The sequence below is a fragment of the Hemitrygon akajei genome, chromosome 11 (genome assembly GCF_048418815.1).
Source record: "Hemitrygon akajei chromosome 11, sHemAka1.3, whole genome shotgun sequence".
NCBI classification, from domain to species: Eukaryota; Metazoa; Chordata; class Chondrichthyes; order Myliobatiformes; family Dasyatidae; genus Hemitrygon; species Hemitrygon akajei.
In genome coordinates this window covers 135,119,060-135,145,244 of record NC_133134.1, presented here as the reverse complement: position 1 = coordinate 135,145,244, position 26,185 = coordinate 135,119,060, and the positions used below count along the sequence as shown (strand labels likewise).

Genomic DNA, 26,185 nt, shown 5'->3' with positions numbered 1-26,185 from the left:
TTATAGATTTATCCCCAATATGTTTTTGAGGTGTTCAATTCTGATAAATAAAAGTACATTTTAAAATGTAATCTCAGTTTCATTGTCTAATTCAGCAGTTCTATTTATAAAGTAAAATTAACTCCCTTGAAGATGTTGAGTAAGTTCATAGAAGTGGAAGGTGATTATAGAATTGTTGGCTACATGTGCTTATTAGATATGGAAGTCATTGGCACCATAATATTGGGAAAATAGGACTCAAATGGTTAGAAACAGTTCTGGAAAGCCTCTTTTTTAAAAATTTATTTTTAAATGTTTTACAAATTTGACACATACAAATTACGTCTAAAAAAGGTTATCCATCTGAATTCAATCCAGATACATGAGTTATAAAAGTTGACTGTCAACAATCCTTCTCATATGAATTTTGATAATCTCATTTCTATCACTGTTACACATTGACACTGTTACTTATCTTTCCCAATGTGCAATGTTTGGTAGTGAGATACCAGTCACTGGTGGCACTGTTTGGATCAAAAATTAACAAAATGTGAAAAGACTGTTTATCAGCCTTTATGTCAGAATAGTAAATATTAATCAGACATCCCACATTAACAGATTTCTAATGCTTAAAGGTGAAATAAAGGATTCTGCAGTCAAAATATTACTTGTGATCATTCTCTGAAATGCAGACTATACAAACTGTTGCTGATGGCAGAAATGCAAGATGCAACTCAGCACAACAGTTAAATAAGAGATTTGGAGTAACAGATAGGGGACCATCAGTAATACATTCTAAATACTTGAACAATTAACCAGTTGCATCAAATGAAGATTTCCTAGTAAGAATATATTTAAATTTAATCTTTGTTACTGTTAAACACCATGTCAGCAAGTTTTAAATGCTCAATAATGTAACCTTTAAAAAGGACCATATCGGGGAAAAACTGAAACACTAGCAGAATGTGAGGAAATTTCATACAAGGTGGGAAAAGTTAGAACTATTGTTGTTGGAAAATGGAGCCATCTAATATTCTATAATCACTCATTTGCAGACAAAATCCATACTCAGCTATCTCCTATCTAACAATATCAGCCTAGTTCTAACCATCCTCTGAAATACAAGCTAATTCCTTAAATTCCTATGAGGCCTCTTGCTCTCATTTTTGGTGATATATCACTTGGCGAAGTCAGGCCTCACTCCTCTTATGCCCACCTCATTCCACCAGACAATATCAATCCTCGCTGCTGATTGGTGTGAAATTCTCTCACAAATCATCATCCTAGTATACTAGTTAATATAATTGAGTAAATCAGCCATCCATTATTGGCCATGGTTTAGTGATCCTTCTGGGACATTTGTAGGCAAGGTGCTGCTTTATAAAATTCTGTTATCATATAAATGTTCTCTACTTCTTAAATGATTCTGCAAAGCCATTGCCTAAAATAAGTGTCTTAGAGACAATTAAATCCACATTTTTGATTATACAATACTTAAAGATCAAAAGGCAATTTAGGTTGTTTTGTGTTCTTTTCATAAGATTTGCAAGGAAAGCTATGTTATATCTTTGTCATAAAGTGAACATTTAATAATGGAGTATTCAGCAAAAAAAAATTCTAATCCATTAACTGGATTCTTCAAGTAGTCGCTTGGAATTTTCTGATCAAGTTGATGATATATCTACAACTGTTTACAAAGCATTGTTCTGGATACTATATGCCTTATATAATGTTTGTAGAAGTTCTTCTTTCTCTTTATCTGGGAGAAAGCTGGACTTGGCTGCATTAATATTCTGTGGATTAATATGAAAAAAATGCTTTACAACCAATTGCTTAGATACAAATTTTCTTAGCACATTTCATAAGACATTTTTAAAGCAACTCAAAGTCTGATTTCTTCCTAAATTAGGACAAATTAGCAAATGCAAAGCATGAATTACAACCCCCTTCCTTTTATGCTATGTAACCATTTTAATGAAGTTTATGTATGCTCTAGATGACAAACATTTTCTATATTCAAAGACTAGGGCCCCATTATACAAAATATAATAAGCCACATTTCCACCAAAGAATATTTACTGATTATTAAGAAGATTGTTGGTTTCATTAAAATAAAGTAACTCAATAATGATCTTCATATTCAAGAATAAAGATTGTTTAATGTCATTTTCTCTAAAGGAGTGTAAAGGAGAACAAAATAATTTTTAATCCAAATTCAATGCAGTACAAAAAAACACAAAAGATAAAGAACACAATAATAATAAAAACAATAAATATGAATACATAAGATAGCTTATATACATAGATTGATTGCATGTCCATAATGTGATGCTAGATTGTACACAAGGTGACGGTCTAGAACTAATAAAGTAGTGGTGGAGTTAGTGGATGGAGAAGCAGATCATCCTTACTGCTTGGGGGAAGTAACTATTTGAGTCTGGTGGTCCTGGTGTGGATGCTACGAAGCCTCTTTCCTGATGAGAGTGAGACAAATAGTCCATGAGCAGGGTGGGTGGGATCCTTCATGATGTTACTGGCCATTTTCTGGCACCTTTCTGTATATATATTCTTGATGGAGGGTAGACTGGTGCCAATAATGCTTTGGGCAGTTTTGACCACCCGATGTGGAGCCTTCCTGTCTGCTGCAGTGGTAGTTTCCGTAACAAGCAGTGATGCAGCTTGCCAGGATGATATCTACAGCATATCTGTACAATACTGAGAATACGGATATGCAAAGTCCAGCTCTCTTCAGAAGGTAGAGGCACTGGTGAGCTTTCTTGACTGTGTAAGATGTGTTCTGGGACTGAGAGATGTGTTCAGAGACAGGTTCGGTGTACCAAAGGACCTTTCCCCAGCTGCATTTTTTCTTTAATTTATTTTTATTTGGGAAAATTATTTTAATTAGGAAAGACAAAATATGACTGTCACCAAACAGGATTCAGGAATGTGGATGTTTCTGTGAAAATTCTGTGATTTGCTACTAACATGTTTATAAAACTCTGGATAAATTAGCCATTTTGGAATCTTAACTTCAGACAGCTTAAAATCACCCTAACCCCCAATCTATTTATTCTGATATACTTGTGCGGGGCATGATTTTCTAGTCACTTTTTTTGAGAACTGGGTTTCATTGGAAAGGTCAGCATTTAATGTCCTTCCATACGACATGGGAACAGAAATAGGCCATTTGGCCCATCGAGCCTACTATGTCATGGCTGATATATTATCCCTCCCAACCCCATTCTTCTGCCTTCTCCCCATAATCTTTGATGCCCTGACCAACCAAGAAACTATCAACTTCCACTTTAAATATACTCAAAGATTTGGCCTCCACACTGTCCGTGGCAATGAATTCTAGATTCACCACCCTCTGGCTAAAGAAATTCCTTATCATCTCTGTTCTAAATGAATATCCCTCTATTCTGGGGCTTTGCCCTCTGGTCCTATCCACAGTAGGAAACATGTTCTCTATCTGGGTCTTTTAATATTCAAAAGGTTTCAATGAGATTCCACCCCCTCCCATTATTTTCCTAAATTTCAGTGAATACCGGTCCAGAACCATCAAACACTCCTGATATGTTAACCCTTCCATTCCTGGGATCATTCTCATAAATCTCCTCTAGCCCCTCTCCAATTTCAGCACATTCTTTCTTTGATAAGGGGCCCAAAACTGATCATAATACTCCAAGTGTGGACTGATAAATAGCTTATAAAACCATAGCATTACTTTCTTGCTTTTGTGTTTCAGTCCTCTCAAAATGCATTTGCCCTCCTTAACACCGACTCAAACTACAAGTTAACCTTTCGGGAATTCTGCACAAGGACTCCCAAGTCTCTTTGCACCTCAGAAATTAGTTCATGCCTTTATTCCTTCTGTAAAAATGTATTACATCCTGAAACTTGGCCACAAAGCCATTAATTCCTCCATCCAAATTATTGACATATAACATGACAAGAAATAGTCCCAGCACCAACCCTTTTGGAACAACACTAGTCTGGCAGCCAACCAGAAAAGGTCCCTTTTGTTCCCACTCTTTGTTTCCTGCCAGTCAGCCGATCTTCTATCCATGTTAGTACCTTTCCTGTAAGACCATGTGCACTTATCTTTTTAAGCAGCCACATGTGCAGCACCTGGTCAAAGGCCTTCTGAAAATCCAAATAAACAATATCCACTGACTCTCTTTTGTCTAACCTTCCTGTTATTTCCTCAGAGTTTCAAAAGGTTTGTCAGGGAAAATTTCACCTGGAGGAAAACATGGTGACTCTAAGATCACAAGATATAGGAGCAGAATTAGGCCAATTGGCCAATCAAGTCTGCTCTACCGTTTCATCATGGCTAATCCACTTTTCCTCTCAACCCCAATCTTCTGCCTTCTCCCTGTATCCCTTCATGCCCTGACCAATCAAGAATCTATCAACTTCTGCCTTAAATATGCATAAAGATGTGTTTCCACAGCTGCCTGTGGCAACAATTCCAGATTCACTCTCTCTGGCTAAAGAAATTCCTCCTCATTTCTCTTCCAAAAGGACACCCTTCTATTCTGTAGCTGTGTCCTCTGGTCTTAAGATACCATAAGAAACACCCTCTCTACATCTACTCTATCAAGGCCTTTCACCATTTGATAGGTTTCAATGAGGTCACCCCCTTATTCATCTGAATTCCAGTGAATATAGGCCCAGAGCCATCAAACAGTCTTCATATGACAAGCCGTTTAATCCTGGAATCATTTTTGTGAATCTCCTTTGAATCCTCTCCAGTTACAGCACATCCTTTCTAAGATAAGGGGTCCAAAACTGCTCACAATCCTCCAAGTCAGGCCTCACCAGTGTTTTATAAAGTCTCAATATTACAGCCTTGTTTTTTATATTCTAGTCCTCTTGAAATGAATGGCAACATTGCATTTGCTTCCTTACCACAGACTCAACCTGCAAATTAATCGTTACGGAATGCTTCACAAAACTCCCAAATCTCTTTGTGCCTCAGATATTTGTATTTTCTCTCCATTTAGAAAAGTCACCCCTTTCATTTCTTCTATGAAAGTGCATGATAATACACTTCCCAACACTATATCCCATGTGCCATTTCTATACCCATTCTAATCTAAGTCCTTCTTCAGCCTCTCTACTTCCTCAAAACTATCTGCTCCTCTACCAATCTTCATATTGTCTGCAAACTTTGCTGCAAATCCTTCAATTCCATTATCCAAATCATCGACATATAATGTAAAAAGAATCGATCCCAACACAGACCCCTGTGGAACACCACTAGTCACCAGTAGTCAACCAGAAAAGGCTCCCTTATTCCCATTCTTTGCCTCTTGCCAATTAGCCACTGCTTTATCCATGCTAGAAATTTCCCTGTAATACCAAGGGCTGGTAGCTTGTTAAGCAGCCTCATATATGGCACCTTGCCAAAGGCCTTCTGAAAATCCACAAACACAACAACTGAATTTTTTGTTTATCCCGCTTGTTATTTTTTCAAAGAATTCCAATAGATTCCTCAGGCAAGATTTTTCCTTGAGGAAACCATGCTGACTACAGCCTAGTTTATCAGGTGCCTCCAAGTTGCCCAAAACCACATTCGTAACAATCAACTCCAACATCTTCCCAACACTGAGGTCAGACTATCTGGCCTATAACTTCCTTCCCTCTACCTCTCTCCAAGAGTGGAGTAACATGTGCAATTTTCAAGTCTTCCGGAGCCATTCCAGAATCTAGTGATTCTTGAAAGATCACTATACCTCCACAAGCTCTTCAGCCACCTCTTTCAGAATCCTGGGGTGTACACCATCTGGTCCGGGAGACATACCCATCTCCAGACCTTTCAGTTTCCCAGGAACCTTCCCCTAGTAATGGTAAATTCACACACTTCATAATCCCAGACACCTGGAATTTCCACCATACTGCTAGTGTCTTCCACAGTGAAGACTGATGCAAAAGACTTATTTAGTTTGTCCACCTTTTTGTCATCCCCCATTACTACCTCTCCAGCATTGATTTTCACCAGTCTAATATCCACTTTCACCTCCTTTTACACTTTATGTATCTGAAGACACTGATGGTATCCTCTTTAATGTTATTGGCTAGCTTAGTTTCATATTCCATCCTTCCTCCCTTAATGACTTTTCTGTTGCCTTCTGTTGGTATTTAAAAGCTTCCCAATCCTCTAACTTCCCACTATTTTTTCCTTTATTATATGTCTTCTCTTTGGCCTTTATGTTGACTTTGTCTTCTCTTGTTAGCCATGGTTGTGTCATCTTGACCAGACAACACTTATTTCGTTTTGGAATGTATATATCCTGCACCTTTCAAAATGCTTCCAGAAATTCCTGCCATTGCTGCCCTGCTGTTATCCCTGCCAGTGCTCTTTTCCAATCAATTCTGCCCAACTCCTCTCTCATGCCTCTGTAATTTCCTTTAACTCCACTGTAAGTTGATACATCTAACCTTAGTTTCAGCTTCTCAAATTTCAGGGTGAAGTTGATCATGTTATGATCTCTTTCCCCTAAGGGTTCTTTTATCTTAAACTCTCTAGTCAATTCTGCTTCATTCCCCAACACCCAGTCTAGAATAGCTGATCCCCTAGTGGGCTCAACTATGAGCTGCTCTAAAAAGCCATTTCATAGGCATTCTGGAAATTCACCCTCTTGGAATCCCACACCTACCTGATTTTCCCAATCTACCTACGTATTAAAATCCTCCATGAGTACCATGCCATGGCCCTTTTGACATGCATCTTCTATCTCCCATTGTAATTTGTAGACCACATCCTTTCTATTGTTTGGAGGTCCATGCATACCTCCCATCAGGGTCTTTTTACCCTTGCGGTTCCTTAGCTCTATCCACAATGGTTCAACACCCTCTGACCCTATGTCACCTATTTCTAATGATTTAATTTCATCAGAGCTACGCCAACCCGTCTGCCTTCCTGCCTATTCTTTCAATACAACGTGTATTCTTGGACATTAAGCTCCCAGCTATAATCTTCTTTCAACCATGATTCAGTGATGCCTACAACATACCTACCAATCTGCAACCCTGCTACAAATTTATCGACCTTAATCTGTTACTGCACACATTCAAATACAACACCTTTCGTCCTGTATTCACCCTTTTCAGTTTTGTCTGCCTTTTACGTTGCAACTCATCCTGTTGACGGTAATTTCGCCCTATCATCAGCCTCTCCTTGCAAGGAGTTTCACTGCACATTGCCTCCCTTTGTAACCCAACTACCTCATCTTCAGCACCATCACTCTAGTTGCCATTCCCCTGCCAAATTAGTTTAATGCCTTGGGCCTATTTTATCAAGTGCCTCTAAGTACACCGAAATCTCATCCTTGTTTGACCCTGAGTACACTTCAGAAGACTGATCCTCAATTACCACATCAATTGCAGAGTAGCTGGAAACATGAGAATTAGGAGCAGATATATTGTACTTAGCCCCACCCCCCCAAACTACACAGTCATTCAATTATGATTACAATTTATCTGACTGGGAATAGTCAGCATGGTTTTGTGGATAGGAAATTATGTCTCTCAAATTTGATTGAATATTTTTATGAGGTAACCAAATGAACTGATAAGCTCAGTGTGGTAGATGTGGTCTCTGGTCGCCTACCTACAACAAAAATACCAATAATGTTCAAAGAAAAATTTACAAGGATGTTGATGGAATTTGAGGACTTGCTTTATAGGGAAAGGCTGAATAGGCTAGGACTTTATTCCATGAAGCTGGGGAGAATAAAGGTATACTAAACTATGATGAATGTAGATAGGGTGAATGCTTGCAGGCTTTTTCCCCTCGGGTTAGTTAAGAATAGAATTAGAGGTCATAGGTTTAGGGTGAAAGGTGAAATATTTAAAGGGAATCTGAGGGGAAGCTTCTTCTCTCAGAAAGTGGTGCAAGTTTGGAACAAGCTGCCAGCGAAAGTGGGAGATGTGAGTTCAATCGTAGCATTTAAGTTTGGATAGGCACATAGATGAGAGAGATATAGAAGGTTATAATCCATGTGCAGGTTGATGCGACTAGGCAGAAGACCAGGCTGGCATTGTCTAGATTGGCCAAAGGGCCTATTTTTGTGCTCTATGACTCTCTAGACTTTAGCAAGCCCAGTGACAAAATCTTGCATAGTAGGCTAGTCCAAAGGGTTAGTTCATATGGGATCCAGGGTGAGCTAGCCACTGGATACAAAACTGGCTTGGTGGAAGGAAAGGTTAATTCAGTCTGCCACTGGGATCAGTGCTGGGTCCACAGTTGTCATTCATATTATCAACCTGGATGAGAATATGGTTGGCAAGTTTGCAGGTGACACCAGAACTGGCGGCTTAGTGGACAGTGAAAGCTATAGTTCAACTGAGAAAATGAGTCAAGAAATGGCAGATGTTATTTAAATCAGGCAAGTGCGAAGTGTTACACTCTGGGACTGTAAACCATAGCAAGACAGTAAATGATAGGGCTTTGGAAAGTGTTATAGAACAGACAGATCATAGAGCACAAGCACATAGTTCCCTAAAAGTGGCAAAAGGTGAGGAAGGTGGTGTTTGGTATGCTTGTGTTCATTGGCCATGTCACTGAGAACTAGAATTGGGAAGTTATGTTACAGCTTTACAAGATGGAAGTTCAAAATAAATATTGCTTTATTTGCCTTCATCACATTTGTTGAATGTGACCCATATTAATCACCAAGATGTTGCATTTAACACTTTCACTATATTAATTTTAATTCCCCTCATCGAAATATACTGTTACATTGCTTGCATCCTCTCCACACTTTCGTAACTGCATAATATGCTGGGATTTCTCCATATTAGATTCTAGTTCCAATACTTCTCCTTGAGTTTAAAACAGCATTAAACAATAACTAATACTTTGCATAAAACTGCTGCAATATTTTTCTATTTACAAATACAGTTTTCCTAGAAAATGCAAATGTTGCTCTCATATTCATTAAAAATGATTTTGCTCTTGTGAAGTTAATATTCTCAGAATAACCAGAAAATGTCCCAAGACATTAAATGTGCTTTGTTTTTGCTAAACCCTATCATAACTCACCACTCTCTCAAATTCTTCTTCTGTGAAACCCATGTATTTTGATACAATGTAATAATCTTTATCCACTGTGGATTTGAATATCAAAGGATCATCAGTATTCAGTGAAAAGTTTGCTTTATCTTTTCTAAACCTGTGAATATAAAATGAAAGAAGGAATTAACATTCATGTCTCAGAAATATACAACCGAATCAGAACATTCCCTCCATATGTCCTCATCCTCAAGATAAAAGCTATTTTTTTTGATAAACTTTATTTTTGGGTCATTGACTATTGGCTGTGCTCTTAACTTTTAGTGATTTATGTGCATTGGCACTGAAATATTTTAATTCTCTATTTACTAAATTTCCAAAATATTCCAATGGGTCTTTCCAGGATTATCTCATTTTCCCACTTGGTTCTCCATCAACCCATTTTTTCTTTTCTCTTAACTTTTCTCCCTGTTCTAATTTTATATTGTTCTTCATAATTTGACAGCATCTGCCAACAAAGAGTGGCAATTCTGTACTTCATTCAAACCACGTGGGAAGGCATACTGATCAGTAAGAAACACAGCCAGTGTCACACAACCTCCTAATGCTTCTAGACCAATTTTAAACCTACATAACAAGGTTTCCTTGATACCGTGAGGATGTGGGTGGACTGGTCACTTTCTATACTGCATTATCAATCTTTATGATTCTACGATTCATATTTATGATTCTATGACTGCTATTTGCTAATCATATATAGTAGTTTATTAGTTGCACAAAATTCTGGAGGAACTCAGCAGGCCAAGCAGCAAATATGGGGAGGAACGAACAGTGCCCTGATGAAGAGTCTTGGCCCGAAATGTCAACAGTTCATTCCTCTCCAAAGATGCTGCCTAATCCACCAAGTTCGTCCAGCATTTTATGTCTATTACTCTGGATTTCCAGCTTCTGAAGAATCTCTTGTGTTTATTAGATGCCCTTTGGGTGTATTTTGGATGTCAATAGTCATTCCGCTACTTAAAAAAAAAATTAACTAGGATCAACCTGTTCATTTATTCTAAAATTTCAGGCATTAGGGTGACCAAGAACATGGGTGAATGACTTATCATTTGCTGATACTTCTGTACCATAATCTGATCAACTGACAGGTCTGAGATGATCAGACCTCTTATTTTCAGTTTGGAAACTCTTCGACATGGCTGTAACTACTTGAAAATAATAAGCTCAGTGCCCGCTTCTGGCTGCGCATATTTTATAAATAGGTTCAAGTACAGTTAACATTCAACAAGTTTAATGTTTGCTTCACCAGTGGCAGTTTGTTGAGAAAGTACTCCTCAGTAATAATGTGACACTTTAAACCAGGAGTTTCCATCTGGGCTCCATGGACCCTTAGTTAACGGTGAGGCTCCAAGGCATGAAAAAGCTGGGAACCCCTGGTTTACACCAGTACATTTCCTTTAAAGATATCTCATTCTCTCAGTAAATAAAAGAAGAACTGGAGTTACCTTATGATTGGATGCTTTGTAAAATCTGGGTCACATGCTCCTGTGAGATAGCTAGACCAAGGACAAGTCTGGATAGGCAAAAATAAAATAACTGAAACCTTTCACATCTTAATGCTCCATTGAAAATTGAATCACTGATCTTAGTGTAGTAAAAACTAAAAAAAATTCAAATCTTTTCCCAAGCATCAAATCTTAGGTGTATATCAGGAACTGCTTACCTCAAAATGCATATTTAGTTTTAATAATTGGTTGTAGAGATTAGGGTCTTTAATTGTGTGATATCCATGTCCAATCCGTTCAGCCTTCAAAACAGCTACAGCCTATCAATAAACAAAAGTCAACTAATTATCTTTTGAAATCAATAGTCTAAATTGGAGAAAGCCAACAACAAAGTTGTATGCTTTGCAGTTAATTCAGTCAAAATTTAAAACAGAAGTCATGTTTTGTCAGCAAAGTATTGCGATCTGGACTTGTCATTGAAGTTCACATTTTTCCAATTTGCTGCTTTTAGTTATCCACTCAGACCATTCTCAAGTAAATAATTTGATCTGCATTCTCTTTTCAATATCAATACCACTTACTAGGTGGTTTAACAATTATTCTTAATTACTCATTTTTACCTTTTCCAGTATAAAACATTCTTGATGACAGACTTAGAACTAAAAGAGAAGTTGTCAGAATGCACTGGGATTTAAATTTATCACCTCTGTAAAATTTTGAGCACACAAGTTACCATAAAAACTGCTTCACCTCTTTGACTATCACAGGTCCTCCAACCTCACCAGCATGTACAGTTCGATGGATGCCGGACTGAAAAGCTTCCTGAGAAGGAAATGCAAAAAAAAGATCTTGACATATGTATATAACCTAAACAAACATGCTGAATTCAGAGCATGCCTGTTGGGTCTAATATCTAAAGACTGTCTAATTCCAGCAGTTGGACAACTGCCCATGCCTACAACTAAAATGACTGAAGAGTAGCAAGTTGGATGGTTAACCTAATAGCAGCACCATCTGGAGTATTAAAAAATTGCACCATTCCCGTCCATGACCTTAGTATGAGGTACTTTATAATGAAATATCTTTAAATTCAGTGATTGGTATTGCTAAACGATGTACACACTGGAAAGCCCTGTCTGAACATCACTCCACCCTGTCAACTCATGTCTCTTCTCTTTACTCAAGACTGCGATATAGGAGCAGAATTAGACCATTTGGCATATTTAGTCTGTTCTGCCATTTAATTATCACTGATATTTTTATTTCTAACCCCATTTTTCTGCCTTCTCCCCATAATCCTTAACTCCCTTACCAACCAAGGCCACAAATGCCTTTGGTCATCAATGCAAACACTGTGTTTTCACATGTTTTTTTGGTCTCATTGTGCTTTGGGGAAAACTTGGAAACCTGTTTTGCATTGCCCAGAAAGACAAACTCCTGCGTCATGATGCAATTTGTGGAACAAATTAATCACCATTAATATTTTCTTGGATACAAACCATTTTGTCTTTTTTTAATAAGTAGAGAAATCACAACTTTTGTAATTTCTGAACCGTTCAGGGTGTAGCAGTCCAAAGTCCAAATTTTGTTTCACAATTTGTATACATATCAGTAGATTATTTTCATTATGTAGTTTCAGATTACTTTGCTGCTAAAAGGATCTACCTAGTTTTCCAAAAATAACACTTTCTTCCTATTATAATGTATCACCAATGGACTTTTATCCCTAATAATTGAATGAGGCTCTTTATCTTATTAAAGGCATTTACGGTAGCACCTGATAAATTGTTTTATTGATGAAGTGGGCAAGAACAATTTTCCTCTCAACATATCTACTCAATGAGTAAATTTGCTGATATCAATTATACTCTTGGCAAAGAGGTGAACTTGGACCTCCAAAGTCACCATCTTTTCTGATTTCATACTGTATATCAACTAGAATTGACAAGAATTTTTAAAATTTTGCAAATGGAGGATTTGGTTGATAATTAAAGGATTATTTGGTATTTTTTCCATTCCCTCAATAAAATAATCTATTTATCAAGTGTAATAGCTAAAAGCTGAAAATGTTCAACATCTAAAACAAAAGTCAAAAATCCTGCAAGCAATCCGCATCCGTAAAGAAAGAAACAGGTAATATTTCAGATAGATTATACTCCATCGGAGAGGTGGGGGCAAATATCAGGCCCATGCAGACAAAGACAAGGAGATTTATAACTAGAAATAAGGAAGTGGTAGAACAAATAAATAGTTAGTATTAGTCTTCACAGAATTAAAAACAAAACAGACAAATATATCGCAAAATCAAGAGCCTGGTGAGAAAAAGTATTAGTCCAAAACCTGTACTATAGAAGTTGCGAACTTGAAAGCTTATTAATTCCAAGCATCTTTATCCTAGAGTTTTGGCAGGGACAACTGATCATCTTTGAAGATTTTGTGGATTCTGGAACTGTATCTATGAAATATAGTACATGATGCCAAATCTAACACCAGCATTTTAAGAGGAAAACTAAAAAAAAAGGAATACTTGTACACAATCACACTACAGTAACAGTTGCCTTATTAAGTTAATGAATACAGAATAAGGACCTGGTTGTTACATTAGTATCAGTGGTGGGGAAAAAGTAGGAACCTATACTGAAGCTAGATATAACGAAACAGCAAGAAGTAAATGGCAAGATTTAAGACACAGATTCAATGAAAGGAAAATTGTTTCGCAGTTTTTTGAAGATGCAGTGAGTAAAGGAGATTAGGAGAAATTAGTGGATGCAGTATATTTGAAATCTCCAAAAGGATTTCACATAAACTAGTTTCACCTTATCTACTGATTGATTAGCAAGGAACGTGGAATTGGTGTACTGTACTGATCAGGTTATAAGACGGAGATATAATGATTGGAATATATGAATATTTTTCAAGCTGGCAGATTGTGACTAGAGGAGCACCACAAGGATCAGAGAGATTGGGTCTCCTCCTGACCGATATTTATCATTTGGTTTTCCAATCCATCATTGATTCCACTAGTAATGCCACTTGTTTTAGGTTAAAAAGATTAGTGTTCCTTTTATAGTACAATGTTTTTAAATAGCCAATATGCTAATAGCATAGCTCCTATTATATAGTATATCATAAAAATAATAAATTATTATATTATTACATTATCATATTAATATTATTTTATTATATTATAGTATAGTATATTGTTTATCAGTGAATCAATACGATTTTCCATGAATAGCTAATCCACATATGGCCTTAATCACACGTGTACTGTATTAGAGGTCAATGGACAAATAAATGAGTAATCCCATTCAGTGATTTGTGTTGATAGAATAGTAAGGCCATAGCAAAAGTTTATTCCATTACCAGCCAAATGTGTTTCAGCATATTATAGTAAATTAGTATCAAATTGGCAGTAATATTTAACATGCTCCCTCTTTCAAGGTCTGGTTATTTCTATGGGGAGGATCACTGAGAAGTTATTTGCTGAAAGTCACTGCAATTTGACTTGTGAAACAATCACAAGTGTGACAGCCTATGAAACTCAGGAGCAGCAGCATATAAAGACATGGACTATCATAATTTTGTACTTTTTGGCATTAGAAGAAAGACATGTATAAGTTAACACAGTAATAAAAAGTATGTGTTTCACCCTGTCTTTGAGTAATGCATATAACTCTCCCTTCTCTTGTTGTGACATACTTAAGGACAAGGTTGAAAATATTTGCTTTCCCTGTGCTCGGTTTCTCAGTTGCCTTATGCTTATTCTTAAAAATAACTTCTGGGTTCAAGCCTCTCGGACCTGATCGGCGAAGCCCAGCATACAGGCAGTAAGGAAATAAGGTCACATGAATGAACCACACAAGCCTCCAGAGTTAACCTTTTTACAGGCACAAAAGCCATCTCTCAAAGCTGTGAAATTCTTTTTCCTCAATGCTTTTGACTAGTCTGACATACAGAAACATTGAGAATATTAAAAATAAATAAATGTTTGTATAATTTTAAAAATAAATTCACCTAGAACACTTTAAAATCATTACAACACATACAAATTACTCAAAGTCTTCCTTTTAGCATTATTTCTTCCAGCTCCCCAGTGCTGGTGTTGTGGGTTTTCAGTGTAAGTGTGGCCTGGTTATGGAGCTCAATGACAAATTCACTAGCAGAAATCCGTCAGTAAGCTCGGAACTGCCAAACACACCCCAGTCCTAAACCTACTGTACTTACACAAGTAAATGTTGACAGTTTATAACAGAGCCAACAGCATTTCCCTTCATTTTTAAAAGGGAGAAATTAAACATTACAAAGCTAATATATTAAAGTCCTCATTGCAGATATGATATCTAGATAATGGCCCTTCCTCATCTAATCAGTCAACTGCTTCGTAAATGTATATCCAGATTGCATTTATTTTTTATTCACACCATTTTACTCAACCTGAAACTAATGACATTGGGATCCTTGCAATAAGGAAATCAGTTGAAGGTGAGAATTATATTTTGTGTGATAAGCAATTATATCAAAGAACATTTCAGAACACACACATCACTGTATATTTGATAGCAGTCAATTCATATAACAACAAAGCTATGGGATTAACCAATTGTCATCCACTTGAAAGAATATCCTATGTTAATAATCAAGGTAGCAACTGTGTACTTATGTGTATGAAATGCACCGTGCATCCTACCTAAATTATGAAAAAGGATCTAGTGCTTTCCCGGTGTACAAGATGAATAAACTCTTCTTGGGCTTCCAGTGGGTACAGGTATTGATTATAATTAGAGTATTCATTTGGGTTACCCAGAGAAATCGGCGGTAGCACGACACTGCATTTGCAATGGCTGTAGGATTGACTTCAACAGCACTAAACTACTGTATCAAGCCAATGGCCTGAAACTGGCGTGCTTAAATCTGCGCAGTTTGAAGAGCACTGGGTGATGCGTCAGCACACTCCAGTACTTGGACACTGTAAAGGCCGATGTGACCTTCCTTCAGGAGTGCGGACTACCACACCTCCACAACTACCGAAGGTGGTCACGTTGGTGGATCCAGGGTTTGTCTGTGTGGTCGGAGGGAAACGATTGTCACATTTCCGGCCTGGGGATTCTGCTACGGGGAGGCAATTTCTCATTCACCCATGTCAAAGAGGTGGTTGTGGGGCGCCTTCTGGTAGCAGACTTCAAATACCGGGGCACTCTGCTCCAGCTGATCAACGTGTACGCCTCCCCCGTGCGGAGCGAGCGGCTGGCCGTCCCCAAGCCGCTCCCACCGCTGCTGGTGACGTCCCGGCCGGAGACTTCAACTGCACCATTGATGCGGCTGGACCATCCGGCAGGCTGGACAGTACCTCCGGACTCCTGATGGAAACAGCCAAGCTGCGTGACACCTTTGGCGACCCCACAGGTGGAACGCAGCCGCAAGCCACCTGGACACGATCGGACAGCTCAGCCCGTTCCCGGATCGACTTCCTCTTCCTGTCAGAGCCCCTCACGGTCAGAACCACCGACGTCACGCCAGTGTTCCTCTCTGACCACTGCCTTCTGCGAGCCACCTGTCACTTATGGGAGGACCGGAAGGCAGGGAGGGGGACGTGGAACCTGAATGTCAAACTGCTGACCCCAGAGAACATGGAGGAACTAGAGAAGGAGTACACAGGTTGGAGAACCTTGAAAGCCTTCTTTGATTCCCTGGTTCACTGGTGGGAAGCCACCAAGGAGAACATCAAGAGGTTCTGCATCCACAAGGGTACCCAGAGAGCAAGGCAGGGGCAGAGGGAATTGCGTAAACTCCAGACAGAGTTGCAGCAACTCCTCCTTCTGCAGTCGAGGGGGGTGGATGTCAGCGAGAAATCACGAGAAGTGAAGGGCCGGCAAGCCCAGCACTTCGCCACCGAATCCTCCAAGATCTTTTTCCGATCAGGGGTCCAAACCGTGGAGCAGGACGAGATGTGCTCACACTTCTTCTTCCAGAAGGTGCTCAGGAGGAGCTCTGTGATCCACAACCTTAAGGAAGAGGACGGCTCAGTCGCGTCCTCGCAGACAGACATACTGAGGATCCGCAGGTCCTTCTATGCCAGTCTGTACGGAGAAAAGGCCACAGACTCCACAGCCTCTCGCAACTTCCTGTCGTCTATCACGCAGGTCTTAGACGACGGCAAGTGGGAGAGTCTTTACAGCCATTAACCCTGGACAAGCTGACTGGCTCCCTCCGTTCCTTTGAGTCGGGTAAGACTCCCGGAAGTGACGGCTTACCAGCTGAATTGTATTCGGCTCTGTGGAACTGGATGGGTCCAGACCTGCTAGAAGTGTACAACGCTATGCTTCTAGCCAGCAGCATGTCAGAATCCATGAGGAAGGGCATCATCACCCTCATCTATGAGCAGAAGTGGCAGAGGGAGGACATTAGGAATTGGAGGCCCATTTCACTCCTGAATGTGGACTACAAGATCCTGTCCAAGGCTATCGCCAACAGGGTCAAATCTGCACTGGAGCAGGTGATCCACCCGGACCAAACCTGTGCTGTACCGGGCAGGAAGATCTCAGACAGCCTCGCTCTGCTGAGGGACACCATCGCCTACGTGCAGGATGGGGGTGGACGCCTGCCTGGTCAGCTTGGACCAGGAGTAAGCCTTCGATGGGATATCGCATACGTACATGGTGGATGCACTCTCTAAAATGGGTTTTGGGGAAGGAATCCGGAATTGGATCAAACTGCTCTACACAGACATCTGTAGCGCAGTCCAGGTCAACGGGTGGGAAACAGGCAGCTTCCCCATCAGGTCTGGAGTCAGGCAGGGCTGCCCTCTCTCCCGTGTCTTGTTCGTGTGCTGCATAGAACTCTTTGCCGAAGCCATCAGGAAGGATGGGGGCATAAGAGGGGTGATGCTGCCAGGTAGTGGAGGGACCCAAGTCAAAACCTCCCTGTACATGGACGAAGTCACCATCTTCTGCTCCGATCCGAGGTCGGTTCGCAGGCTGATCAGCATCTGCGAACAGTTCGAGCAGGCGTCGGGGTTCAGGGTCAACCACACGAAGAGCGAAGCCATGCTCTTCGGCAACTGGCCCAAACGATCCGGTGTTCCCTTCACCGTCAGGTCTGTTCACGTGAAGGTGTTGGGGATCTGGTTCGAAGGGGCCGAGGTGTGCAATAAGAACTGGCTGGAGCGGACTGCCAAGGTGAAACAAAACTGTGACTGTGGGGAGGGCGCTCCCTATTGATAACAGGCAAGAACTTGGTCATCAGGTGTGAGGTGCTCTCAGGGCTGCTGTACTTGGCGCAGATGTGGCCAGTCCACTGCTCCTGCAGCTAGGAAATCACTCGAGCCGTCTTCAAATTTGACTGGGGATCCAAGATGGAGCGGGTCAGACGGGCGACCATACACAAGCCCCTGGACAATGGGGGCAAAAACGTTCCCATTGTCCCCCTCACCCTGATGGCCAGCTTCGTGTGTGGCTGCATCAGGTTGTGTGTGGAACCCAAATATGTGGGCACCAAGTACCACTATGTGCCCAGTTTTTACCTGTCGCCCTGGCTACCAATGTTTTATTTGGCCCCACTCCCGCGCAACACCCCAGTCAAAGACAATGGTCTGGCTCTAAGTAAGAAATGGAATTTGATTGTAAACAAGGTGGGAAAGCAGAAACCTGCTTGGATGAGCAATGAACATTCAGGAAGGATGGGCTACAGGGGTCTAAATACCAGCAGACTAGACATGCCCAAGCATCATCTGTGATGGAGATGGCAGAGTTTGTCATCAAAACATAATTGATGGCTGGAAGCCCAAGAAGAGTTTATTGTACCTAAATTATGAAAGATTTTTTAAAAATCTAACCCTACTTCTTGATGGACACAGAGGCAGATGCACAAGGGGGTTCTCCCTTTCACTCATCTGTCTTCAGCTGACACTAAAGGGAAAGTAAGATTTCATGATGTACCCAGGGAATCTATTTTTAATCCTCTGTTCAGGAGGATCATTGGAAATGCTGTTGTAAATGTCTCCCTCAGAGTGCGACAGAACAAGCTGAACGCCTTCTGATGACAGCAGTTCAAGGAACGCATTGTGTTACCACCTCTATCTGTTGCAAATTTTACATGTCCAACAGACCAAATGGGATTGTTTTCATTTTTGAATATAAGCTCCCAGTCTTTCCTGTTAAAGTTACGTGAATGGGAAACACATACCTCAAAGGCTTCACCATGGCCTGAATGGACGTCAGTACTCAAAGACTCATCACCTGCCAAATCAATGCCCACAACACCTTCATTGCGATATTTCTTGCACAAATGTACAACTTCAGCCGACCATTCTGAAAAGAAATACCAAAAGCGTAATTTTGTCACTTTACCACTGTCAGTCAGGGTTAAGGTGTTCAAGATCGTACTTTTATAAACTTTTATCAGGTCTACCGTCCGCATCTGCCGCTGCTTATAGTACATGCCCCCTAATCTAAGCAGCATCCTGGTAACCCTCTCCGAAGCCTCCATATCCTTCCTATAAAGGGGAACTCCAATTAAATGTATACCCTTGATGCAGCCTGACAGGAGTTTTATAAAGCTGTAACATAACTCCAATTCATTGCCTCGACTGATAAAGGCGATGATGCCATGCACCACTTTTACCACCCTATGAACTGTCACTTTTACAGAGCTATGGAAGTTATCCATCCTATTGACCAAAAGTCCATCGATATATTCTTCATGGAGATATTATCAATCACTAATTCACTTCATAATTCAATATTCTTATTCCAAGATTGGTGTGTAATATACTAGATAGTCGACATTGCTGGATTGCACCCAAAAAAATTCACTAAGATACAGTTGTTTTTTTCCAGTCTAAATTTATTAACTTAATATTCACAGGATTGGAGGAGCGGTGAATGGTGATATTTTGTGACAACTATACACTAACTGTTCTTCCAGATCCATATGCCAGATGCTTAAAAGGGACCTTTTCCAATGTTTTAAAGATTTTTTTAAAAATGCACATTCTATTTTTCATAATCTTGCCTGGTTCAATGATCAATTACCTTATTTTAAGTGAAGAATAAGACATACAATAAATCGGGTCCACTTGAGTTTCTATCTTTAAGTAGAGATTCATTAAGTATTCCCAAGGCTCTATATATATATACATCACTTCCTAGTACTCCACTGAGAACACATAGAAAATAATTCTTAAAGTCTATGGATTGTTAGTTGTGTGTAAATCTTCCGTTGCTGCCTTAAGTTGGATTTGGCATACAGAGGGACAGAATGAATCCTAGATCCAATTGTACTAGATGAACACAATTCAAAGATAATTCACAGAAAAATCTCGGTTGTTGGTAGATGGAAGACATTCCTAAGTTGAAAAGATATTGAAATTGCTTGAGGTCCAGCAGATTCTTGGAAGAAATTAGAATTCAGAAAATTTGTAATTTGACCTTTCAAATCGAAGGACATGACAATGGGTTTCAGAACTCAGAAGGGAGTTGTGCTGGGAATACTGGAAATATCCTGGAAATACGTCTTAATGAGAACACATGTTTTTCTCCCCTCTGTTTTTCCAATTATGTGTTAATATAGCTACAACAAACTCATCAGGGAGAACTGCCAGTTGGGATGGTAGATAGCTTACAAGAGAGGAAGAAACAGACTGGAAGGAAACTGACTGTAGGAGGTCAGAGAGAAGGTGGAGTAGATGTAAAAGATAAACCAGGACCCGACAGAGGCAGACCCCAAATGAAATTCCATTCCATCCAATTTGCCTCTAGAAAGTACTCCACTCCTATATCCCAAATTTCTGGCCTGTTTCTTACTACAATAAGAAATTATTTATTTTAAATTTGATGATGTGTATAAAACAATGAAAATACAAAATAAATTAAAATGGCACAAAGGACTGAAGATAATCGTAAGTCCTACAAGGCTCCAAATGGACCTAGAAACAACAGCGGCATCAATCACAGGGGAAAGCACTGGCAACACCACAGCATGACAGCGTTGGAAAGAATGAGGCTGTTTTTCTTCATGGTCCAACTAGCCAAAAATAGGTCAAATGAAAAGACTGGTGTGACAACACCATTTAGTTTTGGGACTAAGCTTGGTGACCTCACTTTTAGTAATGATGAACAAGGATTGAACATTAACAGATTTATCAAATGTTTCAGGTAGCAATGCTAATGATCAAAAATGCCCATTATATGCAAATTTGATTAAAAAAGAGTGGGCAAAGGTGAAAGTCTATATTTGCTTGTGCAATGACGTATTACCTGGCATGTGCCGCATGCAGCAAAGGATGGATCTTGCTTTAATTTTAAAATCTTTTTCTCCTTCCTGGAAGCCCATGTTGACAAGGTGAACCACTTCATCAGGAGTCAAGTCCCCACTGGATACAGAAGGAAACATGTCAGAGACAGACTGAAAACACACATCTGGCACATACTCAAGCAGCCATTTTGGATAAAACCAGCCAACATGGTAATTTCAGAAGAGCAGGACTGTTTTTTTTTGAAACAATCAATGTCTTCTTCATTAATACTGTTTCAATCCAAAACAAAATAGCACATGTCCCCATGTAAATAATTTAACAGAACCACTGTAACTTATTGCAGGTTTGATATTGATTCCATTGCAGACACACATCATGGATCAGAAACAATTGAAAAACCTTGATTTTGTTTTTAAAAACCACATCTAGATAACTGCAAAATATAAATTTTAATAGAAACTATTTTATTTTATCTTAAAATACTTTATCTTAGCAAATAAAATTAACTTAAACCTTTCAAAAAAGGAATTGATACACTTTAATTGATGCATTTCAATTCTCTGCCAGAGTTCACTTTGACTCAGTATTAGATTTACGCCACATATACCATTTAGTGTTGAGGCCAAGAAGTTTCACTTTGGTCTCATTCGAACACAAGACCTCCTTTCACATATTTACAGTATCTTCTAAGTAATGCTTTGTAAAGTCTTTAAGGGCAAGGATATGCTTTTGTTTAACGGTATATGTGGCATAAATCAAATATTGCGCATAGTGAGCTAACACCATCCCTACTGTAAAGTGTGGTGGAGGTAGCATCGTGCTATGGGGATGCTTTTCAACAGCAGGGACTGGAAATCAGGTCAGGAATGATGGGAAGATGAATGCTGCTAAATGCAGGGAGATCCTGGATAAAAACCTGCTAACCTCTGCCAGAAAGCCTAAAATAGGACGGAATTTCGTCTTTCGGCAGGACAACGACCCAAAGCACACTGCCAGAACAACCATGGAGTGGCTTCAAATGAGGAAAATTGATGTCCTTCAGTGACCCAGTCAGAGTGCTGACCTTCATCTGATCAAACATCTTTGGCAAGATCTCAAAATTGCTGTCCACTGCGGCTCTCCAACTAACCTGGCACAGCTTGAGCATTTTGCAAGGAGGAATGGCCAAACCTTGCTCCAACACTGCGCAAAGCTAACAAAGACTTATCCAAAACTGTACTGACTGTAATAGCTGAGAGAGGTGGTTCAACTAGGTACTGAGCAAAGGTGAATGAATACATTAGTTTTTGAATTTTTAGTTTTACATTGCTTCATGATTTTCCCTTTTTTTTGGGGGGGAGGATCTCTGCTGTGAAAAAAGGAACACATGATCCACAAATAAAAATTGTCAGTTAAATTTATCAGAATCCCTGATTGTAATACTGTACTCATTAACGTGAACAAAGGGTTGGGTGAAAAAAACAAATACTTTATTTGTTTTTTACGTGGAAGAACAAATACTTTTTTCAAGGCACTGAATTTGGACTGAACAATGACGCAGTTGGAAGTAACTGCAATGTAACACAGTTAATTCCTGGCAGAAGAGCTGGTGATCAAAGCAGTGGCATCAGTAACTGGCCCTTCATAGAAGTCTGATGTCTCCACTCCAATTACACCTGCCAATTCAAACCAGAATCTCAAGACAGTTCTATACTGCATAGCTTTCCTCTGCTTTATGAAGGCAATGGCAGCTACAATAGGCAACCAATGAAGCCATTTTTCTTAAAACAGATACACTGGCTACAACAATCAAACTGTCACCTACTACTAACAGCATTTAGGGTCACTTTGACTTTAGCCATCAATAAAAAGCTTGTTAAAGACACATGTGGGTTCTCATCATCACCATTGACAATTTCTCTAGATTTAGGACAAAATATTCAAAATATAATCACTGTAATTACCCAAGACACTATTAGCTAATGAGCCTAATATCATTGGTTGCAAGCTTAAAAAGAGGCAAGGACAATCATGAAGCATTTAGATAGTTCAGACATAGGATGGTTATGCCAAAAAAAAGCTTACCTTGGTTCTTTTGAGGAAAGTTATTTCGATCATGCTGACGTGTAAAAATAGGGAAAAACAAGCTAATACACAAAACGTTTAGGGAAGTGAAAATAGATTACACACTGAATTTAGCACACCATTTGTACAGCAAATAGGGATGTCAGCAGTCTGAATGTAAATCAAAAAGCCAAAATTTGGGGGGGGGGGGGGAGGGGAAATGGGGGAGATCTGGAATACTGGTGAGTGACTTATTCAAACCCCATGACACATTTTGCTGCAACAGACAGAAGCCTTGGAGCACGATTACGGACTAGTGGTCAGGGGGCTTGCACAGTAAACACTAATGTTCACATTAAACACTGTATAAGATACTGGCCATTGCACTACAACAAATTAATTTAAGCAAATTAATGCTTAATTACAAGGAGCTATAAATGAGAGCTCCCAGTTGTTTAATGTGAAAGCAAGTATTGATCCCGGATGCAGCAACCCAAAATAATGAGATAGATGGAAACATATAAATGTTAAGGTGCAGATATTGGCAGTCTTGAAATACATAAAGGTGGGTAAATAAACAGGGCCTTAACAAGCATAGCCTAGGATACAGTGGGAAGCATACAAGGGAACTACTGGGGCCCTGGTTGTAATTATTTCATAGAACATAGATAGAACATAGAATAGTATAGCACAGTACAGGCCACAATGTTGTGCCAAACCTTAAACCCTGCCTCCCATATAACCCCCCACCTTAAATTCCTCCACATACCTGTCTAATGGTCTCTTAAATTTCACTAGTGTATCTGCCTCCACCACTGACTCAGGCAGTGCATTCCACACACCAACCACTCTCTGAGCAAAAACACTTTCCTCTAATATCCCCCTTGAACGTCCCACACCTTACTTTAAAGCCATATATCATATCATATACCAGGCTTCATATCATCATTAGCCATGAGGAAAGTATTGGATGACTGGAGGGAAACTAACTTTGGCCTTTATTTACGACAGACTGGAAAGAAAGGCAAGGAACCGTAGTCTGGTGAGCCTCACTTCATTCACTGGTGGGAAAAACACGGGAAAGGATTCTGAGGGGCAGGTTGGTGTTTGCACTTGGAAAGGCAAGGACTGAATTGAGACATTAAACATTGCTTTGCTTGAGGGAGATCATGTCTCACAAATTTGATTGAATTTTTTTTTCTGAGGAGGTGACAAAGACAGTAGATGAATTAAATGAGTATCTTGCGTCAGTTTTCACTGTGGAAGACACGAGCAACGTGCCAGATGTTGAAGGGTGTGAGGGAAGACAAGTGAGCGCAGCTATCATTACAAGGAAAAAGATGCTCAAAAATCTGAAAGACCCAAGGGTGCATTAAGTCACACAGACCAGATGAACTGCACTTCAGGGTTCTGAAAGATAGAGATTAGAGGTATTAGTAATGATCTTTCAAAAATTATTGAACTCTGGCATGATGCCCGAGGAATGGAAAATTTAAATGTCACTCCACTCTTTAAGAAAGGAGGAAGGCAGCAGAAAGGAAATTATAGACCAGTTAGTCTGACCTCAGTGGTTGGGAAGATGTTAGAGTCAATTGTTAAGGATGAGGTGATGGAGTACTTGGTGACATAGGACAAGATAGGACAAAGTCAGCATGGTTTCCTTCAGGAAATATCTTCCCTGATGAACCTGTTGCAATTCTTTGAGGAGATTACAAGTAGGATAGATAAAGGGGATGCAGTGGACATTGTATATCTGGATTTTCAGAAGGCCTTTGACAAGGTGCCACACCTGAGGCTGCATACCAAGTTAAGAGCCCAAGGTATTACAGGAAAGTTGCTAACATGGTTAGAACATTGGCTAATAGGTAGGAGACTGCGTGCGGGAATAAAAGGATCCTTTCCTGGTAGGCTGCCAGTGACCAGTGGTGTTCTGCAGGTGTCAGTGTTGGGACTGCTTCTTTCTACGCTGTATATCAATGATTTAGATGACGGAATAGATGGCTTTGTTGCCAAGTGTACAGATGATACGAACGTTGGTGGAGGGGCGGGTAGTGTTGAGGAAACAGGTAGGCTGCAGAGGGACTTAGACAGATTAGGAGAATGGGCAAGAAAGTGGCAAATGAAATACAATGTTGGAAAATGCATGGTCATGCACCTATGTGGAGACTATTTTCTGAACAGGGAGAAAATCCAAAAACCTGAGATGCAACGGGACTTGGGAGTCCTTGTGCAGAGCACCCTGGAGGTTAACTTTCAGGTAGAGCCAGTGGTGAGGAAGGCAAATGCCATGTTAGCATTCATTTCGAGAGTTCTAGAATACAAGAGCAGGAATGTGATGCTGAAGCTTTATAAGGCACTGGTGAGGCCTCACCGTGAGGATTGTGAACAGTTTTGTGCTCCTCATCTAAGAAAAAATGTGCTGCCATTGAAGAGGGTTCAAAGAAGATTCACAAGGATGATTCTGAGAACGAAAGGGTTATCACATAAGGAACATTTGATAGCTTTGGGTCTGTACTCGCTGGAATTTAGAAGGACAAGGGGGAATCTCATTGATACCTATCGAATGTTGGAAGGCCTAGACAGAGTAGATGTGGAAAGGATGTTTCCCATGGTGGGGGAGTCGCAGATGAGAGGGCGCAGCCTCAAGATTGAGTGGGTCCATTTTGGATAGAGATGCAGAGAAATTTCTTTAGCAAGAGGGTGGTGAATTTGTGAAATTTATTACCACATGCAGCTGTGGAGACCAGGTCGTTGGGTGTATTTAAGGCAGAGCTTGATAGATTCTTGATTGGACACGGCATCAAAGGTTACAGGGAGAAGGCTGGGGAGTGAGACTGAGGAGGGGAATAAGGGATCAGCTATGGTTGAATGGCAGAGCAGACTCAATGGGCCAAATGGCCTAATTCTGTTCCTGTGTTGTCAGGGACAAGGGTCGACTGGTGTAAGTCATTTATATAGACTTCAGCAAGGTTTTTGAGAAGGCTTCACATGGTAGACTGGTCAAGGAGGTTAGAATACATGGCATCCTGGGTAAGATAGCAAACTGAATACAAAACTGGCTTGGTGGAAAGAGCCAGAACATGGAACTAGAGGGGTGCTTTTCCGATTGGAGACATGTAACCAGCATTGTGCCATAGGGATCAGTGAAAGGTCACCAACGCAATCATTGTTGATAGAATCTCAGGTGGTGACGAGAGGGTGTACAGGAATAAGATATGGCAACTAGTGGAGTGGTGCTGCAGCAACAACCTGGCACTCAATGTCAGTAAGACGAAAGAACTGATTGTGGACTTCAGGAAGGGTAAGACGAAGGAACACATACCAATCCTCATAGAGGGATCAGAAGTGGAGAGAGTAAGGAGTTTCAAGTTCCTGGGTGTC

General features: G+C 40.0%; 1 protein-coding gene across 2 annotated transcripts in view; it reads right to left on the bottom strand.

Moving 5' to 3' along the window:
- Positions 1-267: 267 nt before the first annotated feature.
- Positions 268-26,185, bottom strand: part of ada (adenosine deaminase) — a 66,853-nt gene continuing 40,935 nt past the window's right edge. For both annotated transcript variants that reach the window (XM_073061728.1, XM_073061726.1), the window contains 7 exons: positions 20,763-20,878; positions 18,691-18,815; positions 11,257-11,328; positions 10,725-10,826; positions 10,507-10,574; positions 9,032-9,161; positions 268-1,772 (listed from right to left, as the gene is read on the bottom strand). In XM_073061728.1, the coding sequence (XP_072917829.1) occupies positions 1,671-1,772; positions 9,032-9,161; positions 10,507-10,574; positions 10,725-10,826; positions 11,257-11,328; positions 18,691-18,815; positions 20,763-20,878 (715 nt within the window). In that variant the 3' untranslated portion in view covers positions 268-1,670. The remainder of the gene's footprint in view (positions 1,773-9,031; positions 9,162-10,506; positions 10,575-10,724; positions 10,827-11,256; positions 11,329-18,690; positions 18,816-20,762; positions 20,879-26,185) is intronic.